This window comes from Nannobrachium achirus (assembly GCF_963921795.1).
Source record: "Nannobrachium achirus genome assembly, chromosome: 24".
In the NCBI taxonomy this organism is placed as follows: Eukaryota; Metazoa; Chordata; class Actinopteri; order Myctophiformes; family Myctophidae; genus Nannobrachium; species Nannobrachium achirus.
This window is the reverse complement of record NC_137831.1, coordinates 18,835,956-18,850,234: the sequence shown is the minus strand read 5'-3', so window position 1 is coordinate 18,850,234 and position 14,279 is coordinate 18,835,956. Positions and strand designations below refer to the sequence as shown.

General features: G+C 43.9%; 1 protein-coding gene across 1 annotated transcript in view; it reads right to left on the bottom strand.

The window, feature by feature from the left end:
• The window catches only part of LOC308280124 (semaphorin-5B-like), a gene marked incomplete at both ends in the record, with an annotated part of 139,376 nt that extends 133,975 nt beyond the window's left edge, over positions 1-5,401 (bottom strand). Inside the window, 1 exon segment of the mRNA XM_080720387.1 lies at positions 5,329-5,401. Coding sequence (XP_080576513.1) covers positions 5,329-5,401 — 73 coding nt within the window.
• Between the last annotated feature and the right edge of the window lie 8,878 nt (positions 5,402-14,279).

The window sequence follows — 14,279 nt, the reverse complement described above, 5'->3', positions numbered from 1 at the left end:
TTAGGAGGACAAGAGGGATCTCCCACACATACACGCGTCGCGCACACACACACGCACACGCACACACACACACACACACACACACACACACACACACACACACACACACACACACAGTCAAATCCATTCCACTGTGTTAATTTACGGTACGTTAACATTTAACTGTGTGTAAACGGTTTATTGCCGTCTTCTAATCCCCACTCCACAGAGGAGAGAGACAGATTGAAGCGATTATCTTAATTTTCCATAGATGTGTCCTTGAACAAAACCTATATATAGAACCATTGTGCAATTATCATTTCTTCATAACTTCATAACCTAACCTTTAACTAGTAAGACGCCCTAAGGGCGAGGTCAAATGCACAGACCTGGTTGGTTGTTTAAGTTGGACAAAATGTGGCCATATCTTCCCAAATATGGAGATGACTGACATCATAGATGTCTGTCTGACGTCATAGACAACATGAGACTGACACAATATGTCCATATATGGGCATTCCCAGATATGGGCTTAATATTGATGACACCAGGGATCTCCATGTACGGGCATAAAAGCGTGACATGAGGCGTGACTGACTAACTGACTGACTCACTGACATGAGGCAGAGGTGTTGATACTAACTGCTCCCTACGGTCGCAATCAATTTCGGGCTATTCTGACACGCTAAACAGACAACACACTTTATCAAAGTCTTCATTTCAGAATTCTCAGAATAAAGGCCCATTCCCACCGGGCCAGATAACAGATAAAAAAATCTCTTTCTCCAGATATTTTTCCATTCAAAGTGGATGGTAGATACAGATAAAAAAAATATCTACCACAGATATTTGCCACAAATACTTTTATCTGTGGCAAATATTTTCTTTATCTGTATCTACCATCCACTTTGAATGGAAAAATATCTGGAGAAAGAGATGTTTTTATCTGTTATCTGGCCCAGTGGGAATGGGCCTTAAACCTATTAATAGCATTTCTGAAATGACAATGTACAAACATGGCACAGACCAAAGTCAAAATATGACACGAAAATATTTACGCGAGCAAGGTCAATAACAAACCCTGTACCTTCCGCAGCACAGAATGTTGACTCTTCACATGGCCGAGTGCACTCCAGAGTCCCACACAGTCGAGAAACTTAGGCCTTCCTTGTGAGTTACTGCTCTTTTTGCTCAAAGGTTTATGGGCTTTTAAAATGCCGGGGCTCATGCAACAAATCTAGTGGGTATTTCACAGACCAGCTTCTGTTACATAAGACAAAGTCTTGGCGCGGAGGGTTTACCCATTCTGGACGGGTACACATTAAAGTGTATTACCCCCTCAGGCCGGGAACACATTTTTGTGTATTACAGTACAGTATGTACAGTATGTAGTACAGTAATTTTAGATAAAAAAAAAATGTTTTTCAGATTTATTTCTATGAAAGCCAAAGGTGTGAGCTATCAAATAGTGTTGAACTGCTACAGAGGCCAAGTAATACATTTTCCAGAAAAACAGTGGGTAATTTTCAAATCGGACTTAGGTCTTTAAGGCTTTATTCAAATCAGAATTAGGCCTAAGACACTAAGAAAAGTGAAAAGGGTATCCATACATGAAGCATCTAGCATCTGGTATCTCTACAGTTTGAGGTCAGCTTTGAAGGCATGCATGGTGCGATTGGTGCGTGGTGCGTGTGCTTGCGCGTGCGTGTGTGTGCGTGCGTGTGATAGAGTGAGACAGAGAGGGAGAGGAACGCTGGAAAACAGCTCAATCTGACTTGTTCTCCAGATGAGTTCTGAGGGTCATTCATCTCCAGACCACCAAACACAGCCAACATCTCCAGGGAGATCTGCCATCACTCATGAAAAATCACCAAAGACATCTCTCTCCTTTCAACTAACACAACTAATCATCCACGCCACTGTGTGTGTATATACTAGTTATATAAGTAAAAGGTACAGTATGTAACGTAAACACCAATGTTTGTTTTAACGGCCCAACTGTGTCTATCTGTGCTCGGCTCGGGGCTGCTCTGGCTTCCTTGCACTTTTCAAATATTTGACTAAGTCGAGGTGTGTGGGATGTGTTTAGCTGGCTGAGACACTTAAGACAGATTACAAAGTTTACACACCCTTCTATAGCCAGATAACAGAGCACTAGGGATGGGACGATATGAAAATGTCATATCACGATTATTGTCACAAAAGAAATTGCGATTTACGATATTATCGCGATAATCAAAATCCATTATCCTGGGGCGGAACGTTTGCCATTGCCAAAAAAGACTGTATCGAGTACATATATAATATAAGTACCTTTTACCAACTATAGAGGGTTCAAGTGGTACTGGATATGCAGCTCGGCAAATAAAAGGTGAATTGATCCCAGTGCATGACGGAGGACGATATCACGATAAATTAAATCTCCACGATACGATTATTGTTTTTTATCGTGATAAACGATAATATCGCGTATCGTCCCATCCCTACGGAGCACAAGTTATGAAATCACTCCCTGTGTGTGCTGTAAAAAAAAACTCGAGAGCTTCCAGCGGACCATCCCACTGGAAGACTCGTTTTGGCTTCCCTTCTCCACACAGTGACACCTAATTAATTTCCCTGCGAAATGAGCCTCGCATTACCATGCTGGGCCGAACAGCACCACCGGCCATTAACGTGCAAATGAGCCGGGTTGACAAAGTCAATAGCGAATACCGTTAGCCGTGGCTGATATTTGTTTACCTATCCAGACAGCTGCGGTGTGCCATCCGGGGCAGGACAGCAGAGACACGGTCGACCCCAATTCATCCACTTAAAAAAGGACACCACTGGACAGTCTGACTGGCAGAGTGACAGGCCAATGACAGTGAGCCTAAGTGGAGGGGGTCAACTGTGATTGGTCCTCTAAGACCAGGGGTCTTCAACGTTTTCAGGCCAAGGACCCCTTAGTTGTGAGAGAGATGAAGCAGGGACCCCCACAACCTTGCCATAGATTCCAAATCGTTTCATCGTTTGACAGCACAATCATCAGTGTATTTTGGATTCATGTCAATTTGTGTTCTCAAATATTTAACCACTTGAACTGTCAATACTTCTCCCCACTACAACAAACCTCTTTGCCAAAAATAGCCGATCTACAAGCTCACACGCGAGGCGTTGTGAGCTTGTAGATCGGCTATTTTCGGCTAAAGTTCTCAGAATCTGGTTAAGAATCTGGCTAAAAGATTTGGAGGACCACCTGTAGTAACTCTGAGGACCCCCTATGGGTCCCGGACCCCCTGTTGAAGACCCTTGTCTTAGAATCCAAGATCTGAGATCACCACGGTGCCTTCTCTCCCTGGCCTAAGAGCCAGGCCCTGGTAGTGGAGTTAGGTGTCAATCCAAGATGAGATTGGAGAAGCTAGGGCGATCGGGGCAAAAAGCGAATGACCTCCGTTCAGCTTCACGTAATGGCAATTAATGACGGCCATAAATCATACATGATGCCGTTGGGAGACAAAAAAGAAAACAGGGTGTGGGGGGGGGGGGGGGGGGGGGTACCATTTAGCTGCCGGCGTGCCCAGTGGAGCGTAAGAGACAAATAGCTCTTCCCTTGTGTGTCGTCCCCCAACCTTTTACAGACCAGGCGATTCATCTTTCTCAAGCCTCTCTGTTGCCACAGAGCACTGACCCGCCTCCTCACAGCAGCCCCCCCGGGTGGGGGCAGGGGTGGAGGGGGGGCTTTATCTCCTTCTGCAAACTTTGAGATGACCCGCGGGGTCTGCTTTCATAGGCCCTCCGCCTGTCATCGCTACATGGCCAGAAGAGTGGAGGGCGGAGACAGACGGAGGAGGGTTGAGTAACGAGCCGAACATGCAGGTAGAGAAAAACAAAAGAGAGGATTTCAGTCATGTTTTCATGACCCGATAGGAGGTTTAATGACATTGTGGTGAGAGAGAGAGAAACCGAGAGAGAGAAAGAGAAACCGAGAGAAAGACAGAACATCATACTGTTTGATTTAACTCTGAAATTAGTTAAATTAACAGTCAGGATTTTGCTGTGCGCATGCAAATGAGAGAAAGGAGATATTCGAGTCAAACAAAGGCACAGGGCTTTCACAGCAGCAGAAATGAAAGCATACAGTACAGCTCTTTTGTTGAACAATTTCAATGCCAGCTTTACGTCGAAGCAAGTTGGTTACTTGTTAACACGAGTGGCTCCCACAGTAACTGCAGTGCCTGACGCTAGCTGTACCCTAGCAGTGAATTCAGAACCACCGCACCCTTAGGGCTGTCACGATTACAAATTTAAGTTGACGATTAATCGTCACACAGATAATTGCGATTAACGATTTAATTGTGTCTTTGGCGTTGAACATTGAAACATTTTTTTTTGCACTAGGCAGATTACCATTGTCCAATAACTTAAATATACAAAGAAATTACTGTCATTTAATAATTTTATATCTTCCAAAAAAAAAAGAGAATAGCTGAAATAGCTGATCTACAAGCTTACAACACATCACCTCATGACGCGCTGTAAGCTTGTAGATCTGCTATTTCTGCTATTTGGGGAAAATGGCTGAACATTTTTAAACATGGAAACTACTATGACGATTATCCCGAAATAATTGCGATTATCTAAAATAATTGCGATTAGGCTGACTGTGATCATTGTGACAGGCCTACCGCTGAGACCACGGAGACAACCTGACAAGAGAGACCTGTGCCAACATTGCGTCTTCGAAATAAAACCCATTTTCAGCCTGTCAACACTAAGTTGAAAAGACTACCTCCTCTCACCAGGTATAGTGCACGGTACATGCCTTAGGACTGAGCACCGGCAACTGCGCCAAGCCTGGACATTTGCCAGATATCTGCTCTGCTGCCTAGCCATCAGCTTGAAGTTCCCTAATGGTGCGCCGACAGATAAATATGATGCACGTGTCCACAGTGGAAGCCGTGCGAGTGTGCATGCTGTTGGACATTTGGTTACAGCTTGAGGTGTGGGGGTGGGCTGGTGGAGAGAGAGAGACAAATGTGCAAGTGGTTTGAGAGCTACCATGAATTAAGCATAACTGTTCTTTGTTTGATTGATCCGTAAATAGAATAAAGAAAGTTACATTATACAGGTGTCAAAACCTCCAAACAATCCTGCCTGTAAGTCAATTTCTCAGTCTGTCCATCTGCCTGTGTGTCTCTCAATTTCTATGATCATCAGGGCATGTGGTTTAATTTGGTTTAAAATAATTTGGCACTTTTTGGTACCAAAAAGTACCAAATTTGGTACTTTTTCCACCACTCGTACAAAGCACAAAAAAGGCAGTTAGCAACAATACCAGTACTAATAATATTAGTGACGATATGTGTGTACCTCTTCTCTCCCAATCCATCTGACCATCGGTGTCTGTCTGTCTGTTGGTCAGCTTCTCTGCCCAATATGTCATTGTTGTTTTTATTGGGGTCAACTCTAATTATCTACGTTCTGCTGTGAGATCATCTTGACCGTGGCCCCGAGTGCCCATCAGCCGTGCCATAGAATGCAAATGTACAAGCCTGACAGCCATTAGGCACATCTAATATGGAAATGGTATGGGATTAACATTGACTAAAGAAAATTAACCTGCGGCTTAACTTTAACCAAATAGGTTTGGTGTAGACTAGAGGTAAAGAAGAGCAGACCAAGTACAGAGTGAAAGGTCAAGTTTACAAAATATCGACGATTTAAGTGGTTACATGTCTGAAAATACACATTAACAGCAATCCAACATAGACTGATTACAGTGCTGTCAAACAAGTCTATGAATCTATCTACTGTATAAAATCGATGAATATCTGCATCACACATTTATACAATATGTATAGGGGATCCCTGCTTTATCTCTCTCTCCTTGGCCTGAAAACGTTGAAGACCCCTTACGTACACCAATCACCAAAAGGAACAAATCTGAGGTAGATGCTATTCTCATATAACATCTGTTTGTACGTGTGTATGTGTGCGCACGGCCGCGCGCGCGTGTGTGCATGTGTGCATCTCCTGAAATAGCCGAGATGCACCCGATTCATCATGCGAGAGACTTTAACACCCCCAGACGCTGACACGTCATTTCCAGGACATGACAAATTAAGTGCTACTTTTATTTTTCCACCTCAGATTTTATGCTTACTATTAAATACATGCAAAACTTTTGCATGTATTTGCGATTCATAAAAAGAAAATAAAGTTTGTCTTGGAATCAGTATCAGTCGTTTATATTGTTATATTATATTATTGCAAGTTTGCGACTGTCAGGTCGCAGTTACTATCAAAACCTCCACCGGCTGTCAGTCAGTCTGTCTGTCAGTCACATGTCACACTTTTGCCCTACTCCTATCTCCGCCACTGTTGCCACTATCCATGACAAACTTTGCACACACACGCCTTGATTGCCAAACCACAACCTCCCCTCTTCTAGCGCCACCGCAAGGCCGATTCTTGCAAAACACATTTTTGGACACTGCTCCTACAGATTCTGCCCTAGAATCACGCAAAGCAGTACACAGTATCTCTAAAGGCATGTCATCAACATGTATCTCTCCCATTTCCCATATTCCCTCCTGATTGACTACCATTGCCTTCTGAAGTTTGTGTATGAGACCTGACGGTCGCTTATCTCCCGATTAGGGAGTCTTGCTGGTATAGTTAGAAAAAAAATCACACCCGTGTGAACTGAGCGGTGGTGTGTGTGTGTGTGTGTGTGTGTGTGTGTGTGTGTGTGTGTGTGTGCTACTGTACTCTGTACTCTGTTCTTGTTTTTTCTTTTTATCTTTTTCATACTTCTCTGTAACTTTGTAAATAACATTATACTGCAGCTGTGCTGCCTCTGGGCAACTAATTTTCCCCCTTGGGATAATAAAGGTATCTATCTATCTATCCCCTCCCCCTTTGTGTGTGTGTGTGTGTGTGTGTGTGTGTGTGTGTGTGTGTGTGTGTGTGTGTGTGTGTTTGTGTGTGTGTGTGTGTGTTAGGCCTGTCAGGTTGCCTCTAAAATCCCATTCGAATTTCATTCATTCATTTTTATAATTTTTCGAAAATAGTCGAATAGTTGATTTAACACCTTCTAAGCCAAGGGGAGCCCCTTAATGTTAAAACCGTACTATATCGCACATCCCCCCAGGGACTCTCAGCCACGTCGCACATTCCCGGACTTTGTCTTTAAAACCGGAATAAAAGCTTTTGATCCGAAAATCGGCGATCGTCTAACCTTCCCTAGTCACCACTCGTGCACTGATGGCTCATGCAGACCGTGCATGAAGCAGAGGTGACGTCAGCGCCTCTCCTTCTCCAAGGCACCTTCCACCCATCCGTTTACTGTCTACACACTCGAGCTCCTCCTGCAGCCATGCTTGGGGCTATGCTAGCGAAACTTTTCAGGTCTGTTCTTCAGTCACACATGGACTATTTGCGGGGACATTTACGTGAAAGGATCGCGCACGCGAAACGCACGGGGACATCGACGATCGGCCAAAACCCCCATTCTATCCCAACGGAGATCGAGAAAATCATGGTGAGTTACTGGCCTGGGGGAAAAAAAAAAAGAAAAAACAGCGGCGCTGTTCAAGATGGAGGGGCTCATGGAGGGGGTCATGTTTATAAACATAATATTATGTCTCAGATCACAATACAATAATAGAAATTTCACGGCTAATCTACCAACCCCCATTCTATTTCGGACTGCAACGTGTTAATATATAAAATGTTTTTTTTTTTTTTTTTTTTTTTTTTTTTTAAGTTGTACCATGTAACTTTTTTTATAAAACAAATCTTAAAATTGTCCTAACTGTTAAATCGCTAAAGTTTTAGAACACCCACTCCGTTATTTTCAGTTTCTGAAGCCTTCTCTTTATATGTTTTCTATGATCCTGGCCGTGGACCGGATTTCGCGCCAAAATGACGTAATCTGCATCATCTGTATACGTTGTGTATACGTTGCCCAATCACATCGCCGATCATGCACACATGGTACACTACCGGCCAATCACAGCTTATCTGCTCTGGTCTCCAGGAAGCGCCTCCGCTTGGCTACAGTGTTTACCATGGTGAAGGATTTTAACCTCTTAATCCACAAATCCTGGCCAGAAAATTACGTTCTACCATGCGTTCTACCCCTCCACGGATTACTATCGGTCGCGGTGGTTTGCGGCGCCGCTCCGGTGGTCCGCGGCGGTGGTCCGCGACGACTCCGGCCGAAAAACGGCCGAAAAAAGCAATACCGCTACTGACCACTAGTTGAACTTACACAGTATAGCTTTAAATTTTTAATTTTTTATATGTATATATTTTGTTATAAAATGTATAGTTGTAAAATAATAAGCACATTATGTGCGCAAATTCAGATGCTATAACAGGCTGGGAAAAAAGCTAAGCTACAAGCCCTAACTACATTGCATTATCGACGGGCTGTGGGCTTGTAGATCGGCCGGAGGCGTGGCTAGCAGCTATATTGCTTGTTTAGACAGCATGTTGCACGTGTCTGTCCAGCCCGTACCAGAGAGCAGTGCGGAGAGACCGAGAGAGAGAGAGAGGACAGAGGAGCAGAGCAGAGCGTAAAAGCCAGCTCCTCTAGTTACTGACGGACAAATATTACTAATTACATTAGTCTTTGGCTGTCCGCTGTTGTAATAAGTTTCTTAAATGTTACTTGTAAGAGCCATTTCATTTCTCATAGTGATTGTAGATCGGCTATTTTCTGATTTTGTTTGAAGCTGTATGTAATTTGATTTCATTACTAGCCACAGGTGTTTTTTGTTTGATCATTATTGCTTGCTTGTTTGATCTTAATTCATAGAGCCATTCTATTGGATTATTAATAGGTCAGGTTAACTTGACCTTGCTCTTCAGGCTATCATGACCTTGCCCTTTAAGTGGCTTCATGTGCAGGCTATATAAGCTCAGTCTCAGTCTATCAATGATGCTTATTGTGAGAAGCTGTGCATGAGAGCACACCAGTTTTTTACCATGATGTTTTACATGATGTGGTACTAGTTGTACATGATGTAAGAAGAAGTTTGTTTGTTATTTTGAAGTTTAAGTAAAAAGTCAACTAAAAGACATTGTGCGTCAGAACTGAAACTTTGTTATGCACAGTTTTGGAGTGTGTTCGAGAACAGCACCTACATTACTTTCAAGTGAAGCTGGGAAACAGCAGGAGAAATAGCCAAGTAGCTAACGCTAATCAGCTAATACAATGAAGAAAGGAGAGGAGAGCAGGGCTCCGCACGGCAGCGATGCAGGTGGTGTCGGGTGTCTGTGTCTCACACACGCACACAGTGCTGTGTCCACTGCAGTGCATCATGTGCATGCCATACACGAAATTGTTGATCATTTGTGACTTGATGAAAGCATTTATTTTCGCAATGGGAGGTCAGGAAAAACGTTTTTTCTTAACTTTTTTTTTTATATAAACTTTTTTTTTTTTTTTTTTTTTTTACATTTCGAATAGTAATTGAAGTATTCGACTTTCATCCATTTCTTTAATATTCGAATTATAGTCGAAAAACGAATTTCATTCTGAGAGAGAGAGAGAGAGAGAGAGAGAGAGAGAGAGAGAGAGAGTGTATTGCAGTTGATGCTCAGACTAGACTCAACAGCACCCTCTCTGGTCAATGAGTGGTAGTTCAGGCTACATACACACACGGATACACGGATACATACACGGATACACACACGGCCATGCTATGGAGCGGTCTACCACCGCTCAAAAAAGCATTGAAAAAAGGTGTGGACTTACATTAGGTGTGGACTCAAATTAGACAGCCATACATATCAGTCACATCTCAACCACGGAAATGGTCAAAGAGATTTTCCGTACAACACAACAAGTTGAAAGGGGAGGGTAAACCCCCACCCTACCACAAACACACACACACACACACACACAGTCTGGCTGACCTCCAGCCCATGCTGGTCATCAATGGTTGCCTTGTCCGCTACATAGCGCTCTACTGTGAGCTGGTGGGGGGTGGGGGGGTGGGGGGTCGGGTGCTGCCACGCGCAGTGCAGAAATATTGACTTTATATACATCAGAAGACAAGCATAGCAGTGTTTGCTTGTAGACAAACCCACATGGAGTCACTGGGGTTTATCTTTCTGCTCGGGCGATAAAGAAACGCTCACAAGAAATCTGTAGAAAATATACACACACACACACACACACACACTGAGAGAGGCCAGGAGGTGTGCTTTTTTGCACATCTAGACCTAAACACACACACACACACACACACACACACACACACACACACACACACACGCACACGCACACGCACGCACACACACACGCACACACACACACACACACACACACACACAGAGGGAGCACATGCAAACACTGGGGGCACTGAGCAGCAACCAAGCCACAGCCACTCACGGAACCATCAACATCCACCCAAACACCCATAAACCCCACCTGGCTGCCACCCTGCCAGCTACGCGGGTAGACCCTCTCTCTCTCCATCCATGCCTCTCTATCCCCTTTTTCCACTTCTCCCTGACCTCATCCTGAGGGGAAAGGGGTGTGTGTGTGTGTGTGTGTGTGTGTGTGTGTGTGTGTGTGTGTGTGTGTGTGTGTGTGTGTGACTGTGTGTGTGTGTGTGTGTGTGTGTGTGTGTGTGTGTGTGTGTGTGTGTGTGTGTGTGTGTGTGTGTGTGTGTTTGCTGGAGCAGGACTGCGCTGCGGTCAGCATGGGTGTGAGGTTGGGGTGTCTGCGTGCGCCGCAGTGCAGGTCAATCAAACCATATAAAGGGCCACTTCCATTTCCCGGGGTTGCGGAGCCGGGGGAGGTGCTCGTATATATTTTCGGCTGTCGCTTGTCTGGCAGCGAGGCCTGGACCTCTATCAGAGACGGCCACTGTTTGCCCAGGGAAGGGCCCAGACCAGGTGCACAGTAAAGTCCTCAGCGTTAATTTAACTCTGAGAGTGTAAGAAAAGAAGAGACCCAGATGGACCCTTAAAGGGTCATTCCCATACCAGGCAAGATAAAGATAAAGATAAAAAAAGATCTTTCTCAGTTGAAGTGGATGGGAGTGGATAGTAGCGTCCAGTGTGGACACTACCATCAACTTCAATTGAGAACCATATTCTTTTTATCTTTATCTTCATCTTGCCAGGTGGGAATGACCCTTTAGAGCAGGGGTCTTCAACAGGGGGTCTGGGACTCCTAGGGGGTCCTCAGAGTTACTACAGGGGGGCCACCAAATCCTTCTGTGATAGGATCATTCTTTTCAATTAAAAACTTGAACCCTCTTATCTAACTAACGCCCCTTTTCTTTTTAAATCCTGAAAAAACTATGAGAACGCCCGAGCAATAAAATATGCCACGTGAAGTCATTCCTGCTGTCGGACATTTACCAGAGATGATCAGTCTTGCCAAAAGTGTTTACCTGTGCAATGTTATAAGGCTTTTCTACATATGAGGAGCAATGATGAAATGCATAATCATGTTTTAACTGGGACCCGCCCCCCCACCCTGACGAGCACTAAGAGTTGAGGCATTACATTTTGTATAACATGGTTCTATTGTGAAAATAGCAGATCTAGGAGATATTGAAATATGAAATACCAAAGAACAAATGTGGCATTATACTGTAGGGAACTTGACGCTTTAGAAATGTGCAGATAGATACCCTCCATACACTTAACCTTTATGTTGGTTTGTTTACGGTTGAGAGAAAACAATGTTGCACATTAAGTTAATCATCTGGGGACCCCCCCAAAATAATTTGGGGGGTCCCGGCCTACAGGTTGAGAACCACTGTACTACAGCATACCTGGTATACCTCAATGAAATTTCAGAAAGTGAGGACAGCATGAAAAAGTACATATACCGCACAAGACTAAATACCATGGATCATTTGAGTATCCTACCCACCCTAAATGACATGTATATGTCACCTTTGAGACCAGATGTTAAGGCAATGAGTGTCCATGTATTACACACTTCAATGCACTGCATCTATAATGTAAAACATCTGTATCAATATCTATTGTGAATTCCTCTCCACACCAGTAGACCATGGACACTTAGTGGTTTTAAGTGTTGTTCATATTCATCGTCTGTGTATTTAATCTGTTTGTTTGTTGCAGAGAAAACAAAGCAATTAAAAAGGCAAAGCAATCCAGCTGAGAAATATGGCAGGGACACAACAGAGGCAGAGACAGGCAGAATTCTCCCCTCAGGACTTAAAGGCAGCTTTCTATAACATGCACAAACACACACCTAAAATTGCATCTACTGTATATCAATCACAGTAGTAGTCTACTCTATCAGGAAACTACATGGGCCTACTGTACGGTGCAATGCAGGTTTCTCACTGGGACCTGAATTTGCAGGTGAAGTCAGCATGTTGATTGATTGAAGAATTTATAAGAAGTTTGCATTGGTCAACTAAAGGGATACGCAGATAAAAGCCTATAGCTTGTTTCAATTGAGATCCTTTCTTTTTTAACTCATAACATTGAATGACAGATGTATAGAACACAGTACTATGCAGAAGAAGTCAATAAAAACACCAAACCTATTAAAAATGTCTAACTCAAGGTCCCCGCTCTTGGTCGATTGTATACAGTCAATAGTCTCAGGCCAGACCCACACTGGCTGAGAGACACTGCTGCTGCTTTGCTTTAGCTCGGGCACGTACCTTTTAGGCGAAGCCCGAACTGGCGAAGTGGGGAAATGTCCGATACCGTAGCGATCTGGCGAACGTCTTCTGGACAGGGCGTTTATCGTGCGCTTGCCCAGGCCTTACGGCCTGGGCATAAATATAACGATTGCCCTTCTCTCACCACCAGAGTCAGATATGTTTAAAAGCTCAACACCTGGCCAAAGCCAATTTTGCACTACAGATTGTACAGAAGGTCTGTCCATGGATTTCTTTCCCCTCTTCCTAAAATCACTAAGAGTCAAGACTACCATTAGTGTAGGCTATACTAAGGCCATACCACCCATGCCATGACCAAAAAGGATATAGGCTAGTCGTTTATTTTAATATATTTCAAAGTAAACACCACCGTGGGCAGGACATTCAAAAGTCACACAGACATTCATTCCTCAGAAAACATCTGCATTCATTCCTCAGAAAACATCTGCATTCTGCAAACCCTACAAATTGGAGGGGCTGGTAGCCTATAACGGACAACACAGGCTGTAGGTCTATCTATTTTATGCTTAACTAACTTGTAATGAAAACAGAACTGTTGGTGTTGTCAACTGTTTACGCCACAACGTCACAATACAATTAGTGGTGATGGATAATGTGATGGATGCGATGGTTGCAAACACGACAGGGGGCACTGGGATAGCAGAGGAGAAAGTGACCAGTCTGTGACCTGACACATGCAAAAAAAAAAAAAAAAAAAAGAAACATTGTAACTTTACAATGCTCTTTATTGGTATCAGGCCAACAATAAACAATTCAGAATGTAGGCTATACAATACATAGATCTACACAGAGGCTCCTTCTGCAAACTGGTGCTAATAATCGTGGCACGGTTATTTACAAAATCCCCGAAGCGGTCAAACTTTCCCGAATATTTTGGGGCCATTCTTGTGCAAACACACACTGACACACTCCCCGGCCGTAGGCTGCACAGTGCACACACAAGACAACAACGCTTCTGTGCAGTTTGTGCAGCACGCATACGAATAATACGACATGATAACGTTGCTTACCTGAGACGACGCGTTTTCAATTCAGGGATTCCAGGCAGAATTCAAGTTGTCGCTGCAGCTGTAACTTGCAGACTGAGAGGCGATGGCGCACAGACAGAGAGAGAGGTGCACGGAGAACACTGCAACTCCTGACTAATGCGCTCGCTCTCTCTCTCTCTCTCTCTCTCTCTCTCTCTCTCTCTCTCTCTCTCTCTCTCGACCTCCCCTCTCTCGTGTCTACTGTCTCCCCCCCTCTTTCTCGTTCAAGCTACGGGTGGTGAGTGACCAACTCAAGGGAGTAGCGGTAGTGAACTTTTTGGCTGTATTAAATATAGGTCTACAATATGCATACGGACTGTATGCGCACACACACACACACACACACACACACACACACACACACACACACACACACACACACACACACACACACACACACACACACACACACACAACACACACACACACACACACACACACACACTGTATTTATTTATTTATTATCAGTCAAGCATTATTACTACCCCACTAGTGCTCAGTTGCTCCCAGTAGCAGACACTGAGCAATGCAGATTTACTTTACATTGTGAATGTTTATTTTTTTCTGATGGGCACAACTCACATCCCTACTGAATGAT